Raw genomic sequence first — 22,929 nt, forward strand, 5'->3', positions numbered from 1 at the left:
CCGTGATCAGCGTATTTACTGCCATGGGGATTGTATTTGATTGTAGGACAGGCATGCCGTGTTAACAAGGAGTGGAGTAAAAATTAACTAAAACGTTTAAAAATTATTCATTAAAATAATAATAATAAAATAGAAATTAAGAGAAGATTCCTACAATACAAATGAAGGATGGAAGCCCTCGTTGTTTGTCTCGTGGCTAGAACGCTTTCTTTTTTTATCTACACGAGTTTCCGGATTCTATTGCCGTGGGAGAGTATCGAACGTAGTTCGGTTTCCATGTGAAGTAGGTCCACATCTCATATAACTTCCCTCGGTGCTAGAAAAGGGGCGCTAAACTTCAACAAACGAGCACCATTACAGTGGTTCAGATCCCACTTCTTAAGTGTAGATGTAGTCCTATAAAGCCTGGTTGTTGGCAAAGGACATAAATACAGGGATAGAGAAAAATGTGAAACATACTTCGGCCACACCCCCGCAACCCTTTTACGAAGGACCTTTCCATTTGCTCAGGGGAGAGAAGTGAATGACCTCGGCTGTGTTGGCAGTTTGTCATTCAGTCTTGACGAATGAAGATCGTAGGCTATTTAGAATGGCTAACAAGACAGTGCACAGTGAAGTCCATGAAATAATTCATTGTGGCAACGCTTCCGCATCCAACAATTGAAAGATCTCGACCGGAGCAACTTGTCTCTGCTCTTTCGAGGAAGATAAGGGAAAATACACAGCAAGAGCTGCGCCAGCAGGGGCACACTTGAAATAGAAAGGCTCTAGCAATTTAAAACACGATTTGAGTTTGAATTGTAGGTGTCGCTGGGGTCAGCGGCATCTACTGTGGGGATACAACCCGAACGAATCGAAAAGATTAACTAGTTACAGTTCAGCGACCAGTGCATACAGGTTATCGTGAATCATGTCTGACCTGACAGTGTTTCAGAGAGATCAAATTGTGGGAGTTTTCGTTACGAAAGTAGCGGCAGTGTTTGGTGTATCAAGGAGCTGTCTCGAAGATTATGACTGCCTACGAGTGTTAAAAAAAAAAAAAAATCAGCGAAGCACCAGCGCGGACGCAAGTTTGTGTTGCGTGGCAGAGACAGACGCACATTGTATGGGATCATGCCCGCAACCAGCCACAGAGGTTTGGGGGGGGGGGGGGGGCGAAGTCATTAAACATTCTCTTACAAATAGCTAAATTGTATTTTTTTGTATTAATAATAGCATTTTGTGTTAAGGTCTGGAGGGGCCACGGAAAGTTTAGGTCGGCAGACCCCTAGCCCCCCCTCTGATTGCTGGCCTGTGTGGGATTGTGACTAAGCAGATCACCACGGCGCCAAAAGCCTCAGCCGAGCTTAATACAGTGCGTACAAACCCTGTTACTGTCAAAACAATCAGAAGAGAACTCCACAAGAAGGGTATTTATGGCAGATCTGCAATTCCCAAACCACTCGTGACTATTGACAATGCTGCTATACGGAGTGATACAACGATCATAAAACTGAACAATGGAGTAGTGGAAGACTGTTATCTGGTCGAGTGAGTCATCGTTTACATTGTTTGCAATTGCTGACCGAATTTACGTGTGGAGAACGCCAGTACAAGCGTATTGAATAATAGTGAAACATGGCGGCGGCTCAGTGATGATTTGGGCAGCCATATCCTTATATTCTGCCAGACCCATCACCACTCTATATGGACATGTCACTGCCAAGGACTATGTAACCATTTTGAGTGACCGGCTGCATTCCATGGTGCAAATTTTGTTCCCAGATGGTTATGCCGTGTTTCGAGATGACAGATCCCTGTGCATACAGCTCGCATGGTCCAGGAGTGGTTTGATGACCACAAAGACTCTGCCATAATCTCCACGATAGCCTATCATTGAACCCTTGGTCAGTTATGGAGACCAAGGTGCAAAGCCCGCTATCCACCACCGTCACCTCTACAACAACTTGCAGCGGCTTTGGCGGAAGAATGGTACAACATTCCTTTGACAGCCATACGCGACCTGTATTTCTCCATTTTGCGTCCATTGCAGGCTGTTCTGCATGCCAAAGGTGGTTTTACTCGTTATTAATAAAGGTAATGTGCATTTTTTCAGGTGTTTTCGTACTTCTGTCCATCCTCTGTATAAGGTGGATTACTAGGTGTTCTTGGTGCTATGCTAAACTCTGCTTGAATAGTGCGGCGTTGCCAGCTAGTGTCGAGTGTTTACTGATCCCACATAATAAAGGAAGTAATCATGGAATTCTACTTGGATACTTACTGGACAAATTAGTTGTTGACACTTACCGCAATTCACAGCTAAGTTCCACTTCTTGAACTACAACGCTAGAATCCACGAATTTTCTTATTGTGACTACTACAGTAAACGTACAAATTTGGCAACAACGCATTATGGTGTTCTGCCCAAGTTTCTTCTCAAAATATATTTCCTTAAATGTAAATTAATATTTACATAAAATGTGAAACATAACACGAAAAACTGTCAAACAATATACACTTTGTGATCAAAAGTATCCGGACTCCCCTCCCAAAAACATACGTTTTTCATATTAGGTGCATTGTGCTGCCACCTACTGCCAGGTACTCATTATCAGCGACCCCAGTAGTCATTAGACATCGTCTGAAAGCAAAATGTGGCGGTCCGCGGAACTCACGGATTTCGAACGTGGTCAGGTGATTGGGTGTCACTTGTGTCAGAAGTCTGTACGCGAGATTTCCACACACCTAAACATCCCTAGGTCCACTGTGTCTGATGTGATAGTGAAGTGGAAACGTGAAGAGAGACGCACAGCACAAAAGCGTACAGGCCGACCTCATCTGTTGACTGACAGAGACCGCCGACAGTTGAAGACGATCGTAAAGTGTAATAGGCAGACATCTATCCAGACCATCACACAGGAATTCCAAACTGCATCAGGATCCACTCCAAATACTATGACAGGCTTGAGGTGAGAGAACTTGAATTTCATGGTCGAGCGGCTGCTCATAAGCCACACATCACGTAGGTAAATGCCAAATGACGCCTCGCTTGGTGTAAGGAGCGTAAACATTGGACGATTGAACAGTGGAAAAACGTGTGGAATGACGAATCACGGTACATAATGTGGCGATCCGATGGCAGGGTGTGGGTATGGCGAGTGCCCGGTGAACGTCGTCTGAGCGTGTGTAGTGCCAACAGTAAAATTCGGAGGTGGTGGTATTATGGTGTGGTCGTGTTTTTCTTGGAGGAGGCTTGCACTCCTCGTTGTTTTGCGTGGCACTCTCACAGCGCAGGCCTACATTGATGTTTTAAGCACCTTCTTGTTTCCCACTGTTGAAGAGCAATTCGGGGATGGCGATTGCATCTTGCAACACAATCGAGCACCTGTTTATACTGCACGGCCTGTGGCGGAGTGGTTACACGACCATAACATCGCTGTAATGGACTGGCCTGCACAGAGTTCTGACTAGAATCCTATAGAACACCTTTGGGATGTTTTGAAATGCCGACTTCGTGCCAGGCCTCACCGACCTACATCGATACCTCTCCTCAGTTTAGCACTCCGTGAAGAATGGTGTGCCATTCCCCAAGAACCTTCCAGCACCTGATTGAAAGTATGCCTGCGAGAGTGCAAGCTGTCATCAAGGCTAAGGATGTGCCAACACCATATTGAATTCCAGCAGTACCGATGGAGGGCGCCACGAACTTGTAAGTCATTTTCAGCCAGGTGTCCGAATACTTTGATCACATAGTGTATCTATTTCGTACTAAGATCGTTACTTTAAAATACTTTCCACACACAAATGATCATTTCATAAATCTGAACACTTCTAGTAAGATTTAACAGCAAGTGCTATCTTGTGTGTTCATTGTAAAATGAATCACATTTTCTTTTATTTGTAATCTTTTTCGATATCAGAAAAGACAACCAAATGAATCAGTGTTTTGTAGCTGAAACATAACTCTTATCTTATAGCACAATATTTATAATATGCAATGTTTCATTGTGCAGCAGTTAAGGGAGTGAGCTAAAATACGTACTGCCTTCCGGGTGGTGATCCACCATAAGGGTAATTTAAAAGTATTGTATACGATGGCAGCAAAACTGGGGATTTTCTGTTCCATCTCAGTAACACTTGTCAGGATCAAAAAGGTCAGTACGATTTTTTTAGTTCTAGTAGCTGAAATAACTTCCGATATTTCGGATACTTGAGAGAGACTCATTTTCAAGGACGACCAAGGCTTAAACCATATTTTACGTGAAGTACGTTACTGCGTATACAATTAGAAAGTTTCATTGATAAAGCTATAAGCATGTGAAGATCGTACGCAAGGGTAGCGACAAACCTGGAAAATTGGGAAAAGTCAGGGAGTTTGTCAAGATTGGCAAAAGTCGGGTAATTTCGAAGACCCGAAAATTAAAATCCTAAGATGATTTCAGATGAGACTGAGTGCTTGATTTTTTAATTGCGAACTTCAAACTTGAGTAACTTATCTGTGTTTTCCACTACTGATGTGTAACAAACTTATGTTTTGTAGTTGTGCTCATTATCGTTACCTTTCGCGTGTGCAATAGAATAACATATTGGTGAATCATCCACAAAATTCAGCTGGATCAACGATCTAATAGTAAATTCATTTTCGACGCAACCTTTTTCCGTTTTCATCATCATTATTGTCGCAATTTGATTGAAGTTTATTATCCTGTATTAAGTGAAGGTAGGTAATCGCGCAAGTGAAAGGATTTTTGGAATACAGTTACTAGTGTTTCCGTTGTAATATATGTTAATTCACAAATAGGCTTATTTCGGAAGTTCTTTTAAGTTATGAAAGCTGAGATTAAGTTGCACATCAGTGTATGCATTGGTGCAACATTCAATAGATAGCCGGACTTGATCTTCATGGGATACATCTATATATACGAAAGTCTACTTTTTTGTGCTTATAATACAATATTTATTAATTGTTGTACTTTTATAGCTACATTTTCCATCAATAGTTAATATACAGTGTGTCTCAAAAGTCCCCTGACATAGGGTAAGTCTGTTATCAGAGTACAACAAAATATAAGAGGGAAAACCGTCACCAAATATGATGTTTTCAATATAAAGTGAAGGACTTTTTTTTTTTTTTTTAAATTGGGCGATCCACTTGGGCTGTACACACTTTATGCGGCCAATGTTAAATAAAAACGCAACGTTATTTACCTGGACCCAGAACATAAGTGAATGAAGTGATTATCTTTTACGCTAACGTGTCCATGGCCAGCCCCCAATTCACTATACTCTTTCAAAATGTATCCAGATCCAGCTGAGTGCCAACGTTGCATTTTTATTTCACGTTGGGCACATAAAAAGTCTACAGCCCAAACGGTTCGTCCGATTAAAAAAAAAAAAAAAAAAAAAAACTTTAGATTGAAAACATCATACTTGGAGACTGTTTCCCCTCTTACATTTTGTTGTACTCTGATAACAGAGTTACCCTATGTCAGGGGACTTTCGATACACTCTGTATTTGTAATATATTAATAATGATGCGTCTTGTAAGTTTTTGTTTTTTAATGTAAAGTTTTTTGTGTAGGGGTAGGTGGAGTTTTGGTAGAGTAAATTAATTTGGAATTGTTTTTATTATAAATAATATTTTACAAGAATGGTAGAATAATGTAATTTTTTTAAATATAAGGTAAAGGCTTTGAAATAAGTTGGATGGAAAGAAGGAAAGTGTAGAGTTTCAAAGCAAACTAGAGGCTTGGGTTGGATATTTTTAAAGCTCTGGGCAAGCTAAAGGAGAGATTGACCAGTCAAAACTAATAATTGTTTATGAATTTTTTTGTTATATGAACGCTCCAGTGTAGCTGTGGCGTTGCTGTTTTTTTTGTTGTCATGGACCGTTGGTGTCGCTGTTATTTGTTGTTTGCAATAACAGTGGCGCCCAAAAGTAGGTATACAGTTCCGTACTGACCAACTCATTACTTTTTACATGATTTCTTATTGTTTTCCATCAGGTAGACAGCTTCTTTATTATTTGTTCTTAATGTCTTCTTACTTATATCTTAAGCACGGAACAGCTGAAGCAAATAAACCTATAAGCTAGAATGTTATACTTGATCAATGCAAGGATGTATACCTACTTTTGGGCCATCCTGTATAGTACTCCATAGTAAAGTGCACGTGGTTGTTTATAAATAGGAGCACGTGTAAAATGTTTGTAAACACAAAAGCATGTTGGGTGCTTGTAAACACAAGCACGTGCTACATTACGATATCATTTATTCTTTTAAAATTATTTTGACAAAAATGGTGCAGCAATTTGCGAACATTATTTATGGTACATGAGTTCAAATAAAATGTCATTTTCGATCTCCCTAATCATTGTTCGAGGCTTTTTCAATGTCAATACGAAATTTTCGAAGTATTATAAAACATGTTTCTTTAAGACAAGACATGTGAAAATATTTAGAAGCTAGAGTGCTGCAGCCTTTGAGAGAGGACACAAAAGCTGTCTGCGGCTTGGAGGGTTTTGCCGTGAGGACACCCCCCTGCCCTGTCTCCAAAAAAATACGCAACAGAGACTGGATTGCTTTATTTAGCAAATCCGCATGAAATGAAAGAAAAGGGGGCGGTTAGAATTTGTGATTCGAATTATCGTCAAATAATATTCATTTGTTTCCAATAATGGATTTGGACATTTTAAAGTTTTGCCGATATTGCAGAAAGCCTCTGCAGAAATTTGTTCTTAAACTTTTGGAGAAGCTACATTTAAATTGACTAGAGCTCTTGTTTTGTGCTTGGACCTTTAAGGTTTCAGCCGGATCTGATGTTGGAATGAATTGCATTAAATCTCTTTTAGTTGGAAATAAATGCTTGGATGGCAGTAGAGTAGACAGAGTTGCGAGGCAGTTGAAAGAGTTTTGTCTAAATCCAAATTGTAAAACAGTTCTAGAACTCGTCAGTGTTTGGGTGACTTTTGTCTAAATATTTGGGATAGTTCAGAGGCAATGATTCAAGAGATGTTAAAAATGATTTTAAGTTCTCATAAAAATTCAAACCTAGAAAGAGAATTTTCAGTTGGTTAAGGGAAAAATATATTGTTTACGTATGATCGCCATCATGTTTTCTTGGTCACATTTTTCCATGAACATGAGAAAGTGTGTGGCTAGTTGCATATCAGGAAAAATTTCAAGAAATGTTCTGAAAAACCAAGAAAAGTCCGGGAATTCTCTTCTGTATGTCGCCACCCAACTTCCTGTGAAATATGATTAAACCTCTCTGCTCGTTGAAAATGAATACGCGCTAAAGTATCCGAAAAATTGGAAACTATTTCAACTACTAGGAACACAAAAAGGTTAGTACAGTGTTATTTTGTAATATGTATTCCATACGTTCTATTAGTCAATAAAACTTTTAGTTCTTAAGGTGACTGGAACAAGGTAGTTTGCAGTTTGCCATTGCCAAGTATTAATTAGTTATATCTGGCCAGTAAGGATTCCGATAATAACTTAACCATGATCACACATTATTTAAAATTACTGGACGCTGATATAAAGTTTCAGAGGTTACATTTATAAAGAAAAAGCATCTGCATGTATTTCAGTAAGGCGTGGAACGCGTGGGATATCTTTTCTTTTTGCACTGTAAGTAGTGAATTGAAAATATCTACAGTAATTATGTGGAAGTTGCTGTAGACCTACAGTTTCTGAAACTTAGTGTTTTCAATGTGAGCTCTTAACTCCTGTATTAAGATATAAGAACTGCTAGTAGTGGTGGTAGTTTAGTGATAAGACACCTTATGCTTATACATTTATCTACTGAAATTAATGTAGGTATATAGGATACTATAAATTCTCACAGTACAACGCAATACGGAACGGTTTAATGATGATAATAATAAAATACTCGTAATAATAAACATTTATTGCAGTATGCCCACACGGAATGCTTACACTTAGACCTTTCTTTAACGATACGGTGAAGGAACAAATTATCTCAAAATGCTGCGGATGCTAACTTCATTCTTTTAAGAAATTGCGGTAATTGGGTGAGTCAAACGCGTCAAAGCAAGACTTCTACTGGACCACAAATTGGATATCTTCTGTGTGAGCAAGAGCTCAGACATCTACGGGAAACACATTTGACCAAAGTTAATTTGTCATCTCTCAAAATCGGCTAAGCTGTAAGGTTTGAAGGTCAACTTGTAGTTTGTTGCAGAACAAAAAGTGTATCATGTGTTTCATTGTTCTCAAAGTGAATTAGCTTTGGATATGATAAGTTGTGGTACTCCCCACGTCAAATATTCCCTATTATAAATTAATATAAGGCACAATCGAGTTGACTGCTATCAAGAACGTTCTGCTGCTACAAGAATAACCAGGTTTCGGCAATTACTTCGTCCACAAGGGATTCCAGTAAGCTATCCGCAACGGCAACCGCTTCATCTATTATGGCGAAGAAGTTCTGTCAAATGGCTCAGCAAACTTCCCTTGCACAGCGTGCAGTAGTTATACGATTTATGAACTGCCCCATACGTAATAATTAAATCTCCAGGACGTGTTTAAAGATGGGGCACATTTTCTGAAGCCCCTCGTTGAAAAAGCTTTCACTGCAAACGCCTTTACAACTGCCATTTATCCGGTAACAAGTGGAATTTATCATAATACTGGATAAAATATACAAGTAATATATATATATGGTCACCTTGAAAATCACGGAAATTAAAATAAATCCGGGAAATGATTAAAAAATTCCGAAGTTAGGGAAATTGCTATAGTTCACTGAAGAATGAGGGAAGTTCTTTAGCTGCCGCTGAAAGATGATAGGAAAAACGCGGAAAAAATAAAACTACAATCTGAATAAAAAATTCAAATGGTACACAAACACAAATAAGATTTATTGGTTGTCGTTAATTTGTGAGACTTATTTATGTTTGTGAATGTATTCAGAATGCCGAGATCTGAAACTTGCCGTTAATATTCAGGGTTGCCAGGGATTTTTCAAATCAATTTTCCCTGACAGTTCCAGGTTTTCCAGGCAAGATCTATTATTTTCCAGACATAATTCCTTCCTCCAAAAGAATGAATGAATGAGTGGAAAGCTCTTCACAGCATCCACCCACTGTCTTCTATTCATTTTTTTCATTTCGTAAATACATAATTAATTCGTCTTTGATATATATCTCACTATAATAAAATTACAGTACTGTACTTACGATTGCAGTCTACATAAATAATTTATGGAACTTCACACTAAACAAATTACTACTGCATGTTTCCTAGTTTCCACAGTTCTTTATCTTAGAGATGTTTTCAAGGTCTCAATTTCATATTCCAAATTTTTGCATTCAATGGAGGTCTCTACTGAAAGTTTTGCTTTGTTTTTCTCTAAAATGGTAATTGATCAGCTATGTGCTTATTTTCCTTTTTCTTTGATTCGTTTGCAGTGGTTTTTGTCCTTTTCCTTTACATGGCGGCTTCATAACGTGCATATGATCCAATACGTACTGAAGCATTTTTGTCTATCACCAAGAGGCCCTCCAGTACATTGTAAAGTATCATGAACAACTCGTAAACTCACCAAAGATTCTTCATGCATATTTTTAACCAGCATGTCATTGTTAACTGAAAAATCCTTCTCAACGGAAGTATCTCCATGGGAAAGGACACACAACATTACAATTATGTCTCACAAATCAACGAATTCACAATTATCAAGTAGACTGTAATAAAAGACATTTAACCTATTTGCGTATACATTAAATGATTCGAATTCCTTCTCTTTTATTACTGAAACACATAATTTGGAAAATTGATGTTTTACTTTTTCAGCTGTGGCAGCTACAACCATATTCTTGTTACAGAGTTACTCAAGAACATTATACATCTCCCCTTTGCTTTCATTTTGGTTAGTACAAATTTTACTTAGAATAAGACATGACAGATTTCGCACTATTTTGTGTTTTAATGAGCGTTTTTCAATAATTTTTGAACTTTTTTTTGTTAAATTAATGTCATCAGTATACAAAATTCCTTGACATTTCCAGGATTTCTCTCACACAAATCAATTTCCTTAACATTTCCAGGTTTTCCAGGTCGCTGGCAAGCCTGATCATTATTTGTATACTAGTGTTTTATTGTATTCTAAATACAGGAATTTCCACTCATTTACAGTAAGAGACCTTCTCTTGCTGGCTTCTCAATAATCACAAATGATACTGTTTACGGACCAGGGAAAATTTACGTACTTAATGAAATTCAGATAAATTAATACCAGAAATTCAGTGTGAACCCTGATCTACGAACTCGTATCTTGACTGCTATCAAGTTCATCTAATACGTAGTACGACCCATGGAAACTTCGTCCGGAGTTCATCCGTCACAGCTAAAACCCTTGCAAAGGAATTGTGGTGGCGTGATAGTTACAACACCAAATTAACAATTCGCTCGAAAATGGCATTATATATATATTGTACACATCCGATCAAATTTAAGATGGTGGTAGGCCTTGTTCTGCTATACAAACTTGTGAAATATTGTGGTGTGCGGAACTTTGGTTCCTAAGATAATGCGTAAAATAAAAAGTCAAATAGAGGACGATTTTTTAAAAGATTATATATAAGTTTTACTAGTTTCAGGATAATAAACTTAAGAAGACTGCAAACCTAAACTAATACTTGGTTCATACATGAAATATGGTAAAAGTTCCCATGCATTAGAAAATGACCCTTAGTTAAGGATTATTCACTCACGTTCTTAAATTTACATTAATCAATTAATAAGTAAAAACAAAACTTCTATAGACTTTAAAAAGGGGAGATATTCAGAAAACACTGACTACTTCCCTTTTAAAGACTTTCTAGTCACAACAGTGAATATAACATTAAAAGAAAAATCACAATAAAAGTCGCACGGAAAACAAAAGGGAGTAAAACTTTGAGAGAAATATTTATTATTTTATGAATGTCCTCGTATACCTAAGAAATAAAAAGGCCGATGAGATCATGAAAACCATCGACGATCTACGCTCAAGTGCCTTCCACAGCCGCCATACGTGAAACCATCAGATTGCCAGATCTTTGGTCCATTAAAGAAGCACCTTGAAAGACAGAAGTTCAAGTATGATGAAGACGCCCAATCGCTAAGGCACAAGTGGGTACTGCGTCAACCGAAAGAATATTTCTTAAGAGGTATCGAACTATTTCCTATCCGATGACGTAAATGTATTGAACTTGAGTGGGGCCTACGTAAATAATATAATAATAAATCAATAAACAATAAAATAAACTACAAGGAAACATTCTCCCTACACTAAAATAGTGGGAAAAAAATACTTTTTTTTTTTTTTTATCCTGCCCCATAGATAAGAACTGTTCTATTTTATTCGTCTTTTGACGCCAGCTCCCTATGATGACTTCCCTTACACCGTATTGTGTGGAATATATGTATACTAGCTGAAATGCCCGCTCTTTTCACGGGAACAATGTTTATGCGAAATATTTAATTTTGAATATCCTCCTTAGAATATTTATTTCAATGGGAGTGTAATGATAAAAATACAGAAGATACTCCATTTTTGACAGAACTCTACTCCCGCAGAATACACCTTTAGTCGAATTGATGATAAATAATAATTAAAACAAACAAAAAAACAGCTTTAAGTGGATACTATCTTCCAAAAGTCATTTCAAGGAGATTAGACGTTCCCCTGACCCTGAAAATCGGCACAAATCTCAGTCACTTTTTACATTTCATTTTTTATCTCCCCACCCCATTCTTTGCAAATGGGAATGAACTTGGACTTAAAGGGCGTTTGGAGCGTCACTACTCATTTCAGCGACCCCGAAAACTTATGGATTCGACACTTAATATCGGTCATTTTCAGTTTTTCATGTCACAATTTCACCCTCCAGGGTACTAATGGCGGCTGAACTTGAACTTAAGTACCATCTGAAGTATCACCCTTTATCTAAGTGACCCCGCAAATTATGGATTCGACACTAATGTTGGTGGTTTCTTATTTTTGTCTACCCCTATTACTCACCCTAGGAGTGCTCAGAGGGTCTTGACCTCACTGGGGGAAGAACTTGGCTTAAGTAGCATCAGGACTGGCAGCAATTAACTTAGCAACGCTGAAAACTAATGATTGGACTATTTTTAAATGTTGACTCTTTCACCCCTCCCCAGGTGCTAATAAGGACACAAATCGAACTGGAACGGCATTGGGAGTGTTATTATTTATCTAAGCGAACCCCAAAACTATGGATCTTACCTTCACTGGGGTCTGAATTTGGACTTAAAAGGGCATCAAAACTGTCACCAATCAGCCCATGGACTCCGAAAATTATGGATTCGACACTAACATAGATTTTTGTGTGTGTCCCACTCCCCTTTGATGTGCTAGGGGGTCTTACCTCGACAGTACTCTTTCAGACTATAAATAATATGTGTACCAAGTTTGGTTGAAATTGCTCCAGGCGTTCCAGTTATGCTAGAACATACATACACGTACACACAATTATTTATATATATATATATATATATAAAGAAAAATGAAGTAAATGTATTAAAAACAATCATAATTCAACTAGAACAATCAATAAGAGTGGCGTATTTAAATTATACGAACCATCCATTTTCGTAGGATATGCAACAATATTACTTGATTTCGAAGAGCGCATTGGGAGAAGAATTTCAGTACGTTAGCGCTTAGGTCTGTTTGGCTGGCTCGGATTAGTTAAGACTCAATTATCGATGCTCTATTGTACTTTGTGGCCCCGCGTGGCGTAGTCACTAACGATCTCGCCTATGGTGCAAGCAGTCTCGGGTTCGAATCCCAGTGAGGACACTCGGTCGAAAAAGTGGAACAGCTTTTTCAGGCCAGCCATCTTGACAGGTTTTTTCTGAGTTTCCCTCATTCACACGAGGCAAATGCCGGGATGATACCTAAATAATGATCCCAGGCCGCTTCCTTCCCTTTCCTCAGGTAGTGTGCTCGCCGAGGGACGTCAACCCTCATACGTGATGGGATAAATGGCTATAAATGCCGAGAGCCCAGAAATCTAATTCCTAACTATTGTACTTTGTTACGTCCTCCGAATATTGCTTCTTTTTCACACTTATTTTGAAAAGCAAATGCAAAATATACACGAGGTTATTTCTAATTGATGTGAAAGACAAAGAAAATATCGCCTTATCACTTATAGAGAAGCTTGTATGCCAGGCATGTGAATAAGAAAAAAAAATATTCAGTCTTTATTATCATGCGTGTGTTTCGAAAATATATCTTGTCTAGCATAGTTTTCAATTCGACAAAGTATTAAGGTATGAAATTACCTTTACTCAATGGGAAATTGCTGCAAGAGTGCAAAAGAGATAGGAAAACTTTAGTTTACGTTCTTTTAAATTTTTTTTGCTTCCATCATAAAAGAAAGGAGCGCAGTCGAAGATTTGTTACCAGTCTAAGAATTTCTCTGCCTTTGTTCTACTCTTTCCTCACATCACGTAAACTCTCTTTAGATGGAAAGCTTCTAGCACGAATGACTGAAGAATAATTTCCTATCCTACGTAGAAGTCTATTCTGGTAAGAGAGAGGTCGATCAGAGATCAACATATTGTACTGTCATGACTTTCGTAAGATTTTGTATTTAGATTTGGTTGTATACATGTGACTCAACCTTCTGTATTAACACGTAGATTTCTACTTTTGATTCAAATAATAAAGGGTTTACCAAAAAGAATTTCGTCTATTGCGAAGAATGGTTAACATAATCGACCTTCAGAACGCTCGATTTACCGATTTGGCCAGATTAAATTCTGCATGCGATTCACGAAGTGTCCATCCTCAGAAAGTCACTGTGTGATGTGGATTTTGGTCAATGGTTGAATCTTTTTTTTTTTTAATTTTTATTATTATTATTATTTTTTAGGACGAACATGCAACCACATTCCTGTCAATGACAATCGATACAAGAATATAGCAATGCACTTTTTTGTGGTCTCAACGGCAAATCTGACAAATAATGTTTTCTCCAACAAGGCAAAGTAACTTGCCACATAGCTCGCCAGACTCTTGACTTATTCCACGAAAAGTTACCAGGACGCGGTCTGTTGAAAAATGTGAACTGGCCGCCCACATCATGTGATTGTTTTCTGTAAGGTTACCTAAAGTCTCAGACGAGTTATATGAGAATAAGCCAAGAACAATTTGTGAACTGGAAGGGAACATTGAACGCTACGTTGCGAATTTACCACGTAATTCGTCAGTTTAATTTAATAATCAGACAGAAATCAACACAGGTTTATCCTGAGTTTAAATATGGTGATACAAATAATATTCAAAATTACAGACAAATAGCAATACTTCGTGCACCTCCAAGTGTTTAAGCAACTCTTATATAATCGTATCTTCAATCATGTTAAATGTTATATAGTTAAAAATCAGCATGGATTTTTTTCCCCGTGTAGGTCTACAATGACTAATCTCGTGAATCATATACTCTTCGTTACATGCTCGTTCATGTTTATTCTATTTTGATTTTTCTAAAGCTTTCGATAATGTCAACCATAACGTTTTCTACGCTAGATAATTCGGATTTTCTACCCAATTCTTGGAGCTTATTGATTCATACTTAAGAAACTTAAAACACTATGTAACATATAAGCAGTTTAAATCGACCGAGCACATTGCTAAATAAGTTTACCCCCAAGGTTCAAGTTTAGGTCCATGTTGTTATCGACTTGCCTTCAAATTTAAAATATTCTGATTGTTTAATGTTTGCTGATTATAAAGATACTCGGAACATAGATGATAATCATTAATTGCAAAAAGATATCAATGCGCTGTTTGAATGGAACTTAAGAAATTTACTCCGATTTAATATGAAGTGTTGTTACAGGGTTCTAACCGAAAGTAAAATAAATTTTACTCCAACGTGTTCTATAAATGGACAAGTAATGGACTGTATGCTGTCTATTAAAGATAGAAATAATTATAGACCGCAAATTAACATTCAACGAACATCTGCAATATGCTCTTAGTAATTCTCATAAACAATTAGGATTTATAAGGAATTCATTGAATCTTTATAATGAATATGCCCTGAAATTGCTTTTTTGATAATATTGCCAGATGAAGGTTGAAATATGGGTCGATTGTATGATCGTCTGCCAACAAATCGCATACTGAGAGGATAGAACAAGTTCAAAAAGGGTTCTTACGTTTTTTTATGCTTTAGAAAATATCATGTATCTGCACTTTTGAACAGAATATCTTACAAACGTTTACTAGGTGAGTTTGAATATAACAATTTATTGGAGAAGAGAGTTTTGGCTGACCAAATATTTTTATATAAATTGCCTGTTAATGGCGGGTGTATGTGTGTGTGTGTGTCTGATAACAGCGACCTACTTAAGCAAGTTGGGTATAATACCAAAAAGATTAATTTAAGAACAAAATCACGTTTGGTTTATATATATATATAAAAAAAAATCTCCTGTGACAAAAATATATTCAATCTTACATGTCAAAACAAGGATTTGGATTTCAGTCTCCTGTTCCACAAATATTTACTTAAGCGAGTTTGTAAAACTTATACAAATGCTTTGTATTACTTATCAGTAGTTATGTACCATTTTTTGTGTGTGTATAGATTTAATATTCATCTTTCCTATCTTTCCCCCCCCCCCCTATATTACATACATCACGTATAACTTATTGAGATGTACAAATCAGTGTAAACCCTCTTTAAATGGAGCATCTTTCTGTGTTGAAGATAAAGTGAAATAAACGTGTGTGCAAAATAGGACCTTCAGAATCAATTCACTCACCGAAGCAGAGGAGGATATTTGAGCCAGTCTTCAAAACAATTCAACTGACTGCTGTACATAATAATATTTCGTTCTCACTTGTAATTTTTCTTCTTGTTTGTACTTCTGCGTAACATATAAGTATAACAACTTTCCAAACCTTCCAATTATTTTTATACTCCCGTAATGATATCTGAGCACTGTAGATCAACACCTTATTACATCTTGATCACGGTTTTCACTTTCATTCAAGTTGTGAATTTCGCAAAACTACTTCTATTTTTGAGGTAACTCTCCTTTAGCTTTATAAAATAATAATATAATGTTTTCAATGGTAACTAAATTTGTTTATTGTACAATGATTTACAAGTCGGTATATATTTCTTACAGTTTATATACAAAATTTCTACACATTGTTTTAAAATATTAGTACGATCTGCCATTAGATTTTGTCTCTGAGAGCATTTTTTTATATATGAATAAATAATTTATCATAAACAGTAATTGCTTCTAAAATATGATTTAAAAAAGCGATACGTATAAGAAAAATTATAATTTAGAAACGGGTGTCTTTGGAAGCTAGAAACGAAAAAGGCAATAAATCCACTAGAAAGAAAGGAAAGTGAAATTATTTTTTTTTCTGTTAAAAATCGTGGAAAAAATTCCGAAAGCAATTATATAAGATGTGCCACGGATGAAGAAAGACATACATGTCAATTTGTGTGCATATTGATTGATATATGTTATGACGAGACTCAGGAAATTCCCCCGTGAATAGCAGTGCTCTCAGACTGTATCATACCATATTGTGGTCCATAGTTCTCGTCGTCTCCCCGTCGTTTTAAGTTCTGGTTTCCCGAGACAAAACCTTGGTCTTGACGTAGCTGTTCCTGCAGTTGTCGTGTTTCCTCTATATACGAGGGAAGTTCTGTTTCTTTCATCGGTGGAAGAACATTTGGCACATATCGAGAAAATACATGGGAATACTGTTGACTATAATTACAGTTCAATGCATGAAGATTTTTAAAAAGGGTTGAGAGTATAGCAGGTTGTATTGTGAATGGTTTCGACAAACACTCTTCTATCACACCTGGAAAAAAATAATAATAACTCAGTTAATGAAAGAATAAACATGACTGAAGATGATGAACTGCATTCACACTTCTGTAACATCACTTAATTTAAAAAATAACAGAGTTTATACCTCGAAAGTTAAAGACACCTTTTTTCTTCGTATTTTTGTCAGTCTCGGCTAATATGTCAAGGCAAGTATGAATATGTTAAGTAAGTTTACTACTCATTTTGTAAATTAAATACCATGCCATTTTATATATATGCGAGTTTTACAAAATGGATCAAGATACAATTAATATTTATAACCACATTGCTGCGCTAAAGTGTTTCAACTATTTTATTTCGTCCCACTGTCATGTTTCTCTTCATTATGTAAGTTTTGTGAGTAACATAAATGTTTACATTTAGTTTGTTCATCAACCACCCCAAAGTTTATATATTTATGCAATTATTCAAGGAATGAGTAATGCACGACATTGTGTTGATTTAAATCACTGAGTAGCAAGCGATAGCTCAGGTAGCTTAGGAGATGGATCTTTTAGTGTGGCTGTTTACTATTAGGAATTAGCGTCTACAGACGGAGATGCTCGCCTTTTATTATCAGGATTCGATTATAAAATCAATATGAATTGTATTTATTACAATATATAATTGGCCTGTAGACTAAAATTCACGGATGATAAATTTATTATTTATTTTGTGGACCTATTACATTATACTTATTCAAAGTGGTGCAGACCTACAGCTACTTTTAAATCCGGATAGAATACCTGCATCTTAATTTATAAAAGATGCAATTTTGAAGAAAATAATTTTTACATTCTACATAATAAATTACTAGTAATGCTGAGAGAAAGTGATATTTTATTGTTTTAATTAAAACTTGCAAAATGGGGCGAGCATTGCTCCCTTGTTTACATGGGTAATGTAAAAGGAGGAAAGGTCGACTCCATGCAGGTAAGATGGGAGTTTGCGAGATTCGACTATAAAGAGGAGTAAAGGAGAGCTGAAGATTCCTTTTGGCGCTTTCTGAAACGATTAGGAGCAGAAATTATGTCCTTGTACTCTAGGTTGCAGAGAAGTCAAAGGTTTTGCGTCATGTCCCCTAACGGGATAATAAGGGTCTTGAAAGTTTTGTTGCTGTTCTTCAGGTCTCCGAAACGATTGGGTATATAACTTAAAGAGGTTGTGTGTGTCTGTATACATATATAGTCCCCGTGTATCCTGAGCAGACGATAAGATAGAGTTTTACGAAATGTGACCCTCTGAGGAAGGAAGTTGGAGTGTGTGATTACGTAACTCGTATAAAACAGAACTTGCATCAACACCTATTATGAAAAGTACAAATATATCTTCCAAATATTTTCCATGAACTTTGTTCGTCTCATGCGAAGAACAGGCATTCTGCTAGTTATTTTATAGTTGGCACTAGATGTGAAGATCAGTATGGAGCATACAGACTGTTCATCCTGAATCAAAATATTTTCATTGTTTATAACATTATATGACGAATATTATGTATTTATAGAACTTTCTGAATTATAATTGCAATTCCAATCTTTTATTTGATTTCTCATTTTTAAAAAAATAAACCCCCAAAACAGTATACAGAACTCACTTGATCTAGACCAAACTTGGCATGCATGTAGAGCTTGACTTGCTTAGTGAGTAAGTGAAGTATTTTCCTGCACAAATCTTCGTTCCCCAATTATTGCACATCAAAGTTGGGGCTTGACCTATTAAACATTAAGTAAAATGCTGTGTGTACTTTATTTTTACTTAATGCCGCACGATTAACCACTGAGACTGAATGAAAAAAGTGGGTGAAAGCAGGTTCGAGAAAACCCACGCGCATGATGTATATCCACCACAAAGTTTACCTGGCGCGGGCTGGGATCGAACCCAGGATTTCATAGGTGAGTGCTTTACCACTAAAAGCACGCGTACTGGCAGTGTGTGCTTACAACAGAGATATGCTAAAATGAATGAATGACGACTTTTTTCTGCAATCAGGAAATTAATTACTGGTAAGTAAATAACAGACAAATAGAAGGCTGTGAGAAACAGTATTAGTGCATATACACTATTGTTTCGGCCACTACTTTTGAAAGAATAGCGATACAGAATAAATACGAGTTACATAATCACACTCCAACTTCCTCCCTCAGGGGGTCGGGTCACATTTATCTTATCGTCTGTTCAGGGTACACGGGGACTGTATACACACACAACCTTTTAAAGCTATATACCCAATCGTTCAGCTTCTAGCTTCGGGCTTTCACGTGTGTTTGACGCTTGCGTCTGTGTAAGCCAAAAAATGAGCAATTTATGGTTATTAATCGAAGCTGAAACTTCGTCAGGTAGTGCTTAGGATAATGTTAAATACAAACTTCAGCCCATTACCTTTAGAGTGCAACCAGAAATGTACCAAGTGGGAACAGTGGAGTCGAGTTTGCACCTAGCTCCACCAACTCGAAGGGAGGGGAGATTTTATGAATCCACACGCTTTTTTTTTCTGGATAAATACAAAGAGTATCATGAATAATCTTCAAATAAAAAACACCCATACATTTCTCTTTAAAAGGATATATTCTCAGAGCCGTGCACAGAGTTATTACAGCACTTTTGTTTTAAATAAAGATAAGAGTACAAGGTTATTTACTGAGAGATGGGTGGCTAGGATTTATTGAAAAAGACAACATTCTAAAGTTAAGTAATTCTGTTGTGGTATAGATTCAACGAGTGTAGATCTAGTGGTGATGTTTGCAAAGCATTAATATCTTATAAATGTTTGAACGAAATTGTATGATTTTCCCGTATATTATGGACCGATCATTCGGTTATCTATAAGGTATATAAAAATTAATCAACTCTATTAAAGCAGTTTAAACTGTAGATATAATGCATCTAACAAGAGTCCAGTTAACATGCAGTTTGACCTTAAACAAATTGCAATAGAAATGAGATCTGCGCCAAAACGATGCTGAGCACATTCTCAGAAAGCCTGAAATGTCCTCGTAAATTTTCAGTCTGGATGGTCGTTAAATCCACTATGGCCGTCTTTGGCGGTCATTTACGACAGACATGATAACAAACGGGTAATTATGTGGGTTTGGATCAAAATTACAGTTTCAACACCTCTTATAAAAGTAGTTCAAGATTACATTTCCTTTTCAATGAGAGATCTAACATTACTGTACTTTATTTATTATTTACACACTGGAAGCATCGTTTAGGTGAAGGTTTTGTTCCTTTGCTATAGTTATTACTCGCTCAGCATCAATTTGGTGCAATCCAAATGGTTGAATGTTTGAATATTAAACTTAACTGGTAGTAGTGAAAGTTGATTTTGCATTTCTTCTTCACCCTACTCAGACGTGGTGTATAAAGCATCAGAGTGAACTTCAATATTTACCCTGGACCGCTCAATACCCCAACTTGAATATTTTGAACACACATATAACAAGTTTTAGAGCAATGAGTCGGGTGCAATTTCCTCCTCCATCATTGCTGATGCAAATGAGTGCTGCACTACATGAAAAATGTTTCAGTATTCTCCTGGAAATGATTCATGTGTTATGCCTCAATTCCGCTACAGGCTAAAAGAAATCTAACGCCGTTGAAACAAAGGAATCTCGTAGTGGAATTAGAAAGTGAATTAGCAGAAAAATAGTGATAATATAAGCATAACGTTTTAAAAAAAGGTATACTAATTAGCTCTGTTGCTAAAATGCTTAGTCAAATACGAAGAAAACTAAACACAGAAAAAGCTGAGAAAATCACGGTGGATGGAATGTTGGAATGCGGATTACATGGTCACGTCAGTGTGTTACCAAGCTGTAAGTTGACTGAATTTAGAGGAGGACGATAAATCTAAAGGGACAGAAAATGAATAATAAATGAAGAAAGAAAATAAGTGATGTAGAGAAAAAACGACTGACACAGATGACTATATATCTATTCGAACACCCTGAATTTGTGTATGTACTGTTAACTTATTATTTTGGCACGAGAACTTTGAAACCGCGTGTCACATGTATTTCTAAGCATAAAATTTGACGACAGTTGAATTGATATCTGAGAGGCACTGCAGGTGATGTCTGATTATATTTCTTAAAATTGAAAGAATAAAAAAAGAAAGCAAACTGATACAGATATTGCATAGTATAAAGAAAAGAGTAGAAAGTGATGCAAGTTATTAGTTTTGTATGAAGTATATAGACATAGGGTCAATGCACTGATAGGAATTCGACGCAAAAAGTAAGTTTTCTATATTTTGTAGTTAATTAAACCTTGTTGATATCCTAGTATTTAAACTCCCTTCATAATATATCCACCTTGCCGCGGTGGTAGTGGTGGTGGGAGGCTTCAGTGCTCCAATGATCCCAAGAGCTATGCCGGGGTTAGCTTCGCTATCAGAGGCTTCCCATGCCAGAGGTCTTTAGGAGTTGGAGCCAGACGAAGAGATATATTATGGTAGTGGGCAGCAGCTCTACCATTACCACACTGACGTTGAAGATGATTGACATCGACAAGGCTCAGATGTGGATAAAAATAGGCAGGCACAGGATGTCTTCTATGGCTGTTTCACTGCGAAGTGGAAGGACTTGGGATACCACCACCTTTACTCAGTTCCTAGAAAACAACATGAAAAAAAAATGTAATATTAGGGAATACGACACTACTATTTCACATAGGGTCGTCCACGGCAGTGGAGGGAAACAAAACAGGGCCTTCTCGGTCGTCATCAAACGAAACCCCTACAGGATAGGAACCTGAAAAGTGTGATCCTGCTACAGTCTGGAAAACTGGAAAATATGAAGAAAGAAATGGACGCATGAAGATAGATATCTTGGGAATCAACGAAGTTAGGTGGCCTGATGGAGGACATGTGGAGCGGGAACTTCAGAATAATTTATTCAGAAGCTGTAAACGGTACAGCAGGAGTCGGTTTTGTCTTGAATAAGAAGATAGGACAGAAAGTTACAGGCAGCTGGAGATACAATGAAAGGATAGTAATGTTGAAGATAGCAACACAACAAAGGAAGATGACTATAATCCAAGTATATAGGCCTACATCAAGCTACACAGATGAGGAAGTACAAAACATATGAGCAAAAAGAAGTATTGATGAAAGTTCAAGACCAGGACAATTTAATCATCATGGGTGACTGGAATATACTAGTCGGCGAAAGCAAAGAAGAAAATGGGAATTTCGGCCTAGCAAAAAGGAATGCGATAGATGCACGCCTAGTTGAGTTCTGCAAAAGCCATAATCAAACTGTAACAAATACCCTCTTCGAAGAACCACTTAAGAAAATATACATAAGCAAAGAAAGATACCAAATAGACTATACACTGGTCCGACAAGCATTTAGAAATCAAGTGAAAAACAGTACGAGTTACCCAGGCGCAGACGTTGACTCCGACATAATTTAGTTTTGACGAAGAGCGAACTCCGACTAAAGAGAAAAAGAGTGGTAGCACCAAACAAAAGATGGGAACGCTAAGAAGAGATGAAAAACGAAAAGAAAATTTCCAACTGCGACAGATAAAGAGACGTCTAAAGTAGCTTTAGCACGTGGTGACGATTTATTAAGACTCTGGTATGGAGCGTGCCGCTTTACGGATCAAAGATGTGAACACTGAGAAAAGCTGCAATATCGAAGTTGGCAGCATTTGAAATGTGGTGTTAGCGCAGAATGCTGCGCATATCATGGACCGAAAGGAAAAGGAATGAAGACGTAGCTAAGGAAGGACGATAGATCATGAAGATGATAGAAAAAAGAAGAAAGAGCATGCTTGTCCATCTTATTCGGCACTCCGATTGGATCACTATTGATAGAGGAAAAGGCAGAAGGAAAATCAGGAAGAGGAAGACAAAGGATAGAATATCTAGATGCAGTTACGAAGAAGAGATCCTATCAAAGTATAAAACAGCTCTCCCAAGGGAGAGAAAAGTTTCAAAATTTCCATGTAGCCCACCAACCTATGATTGAGGTGAGAAAGAAGTGTTCAAAAAGCCAAAAATACCACATTTTGAAGTATGTTTATGATGGAATATATACGGCCTTCTGTG

At 37.1% G+C, this 22,929-nt stretch overlaps 1 protein-coding gene across 1 annotated transcript in view; it reads right to left on the reverse strand.

Moving 5' to 3' along the window:
* Positions 1–16,101: 16,101 nt before the first annotated feature.
* The window catches only part of LOC145666867 (CDK2-associated and cullin domain-containing protein 1-like), a 38,454-nt gene continuing 31,626 nt past the window's right edge, over positions 16,102–22,929 (reverse strand). Inside the window, exon 5 of the mRNA XM_081734448.1 lies at positions 16,102–16,866. Within this exon, the coding sequence (XP_081590574.1) occupies positions 16,532–16,866 (335 nt within the window). The 3' untranslated portion in view covers positions 16,102–16,531. The remainder of the gene's footprint in view (positions 16,867–22,929) is intronic.

Source organism: Thermobia domestica, chromosome 12 (assembly GCF_964235325.1).
Source record: "Thermobia domestica chromosome 12, izTheDome1.hap1.1, whole genome shotgun sequence".
In the NCBI taxonomy this organism is placed as follows: domain Eukaryota; kingdom Metazoa; phylum Arthropoda; class Insecta; order Zygentoma; family Lepismatidae; genus Thermobia; species Thermobia domestica.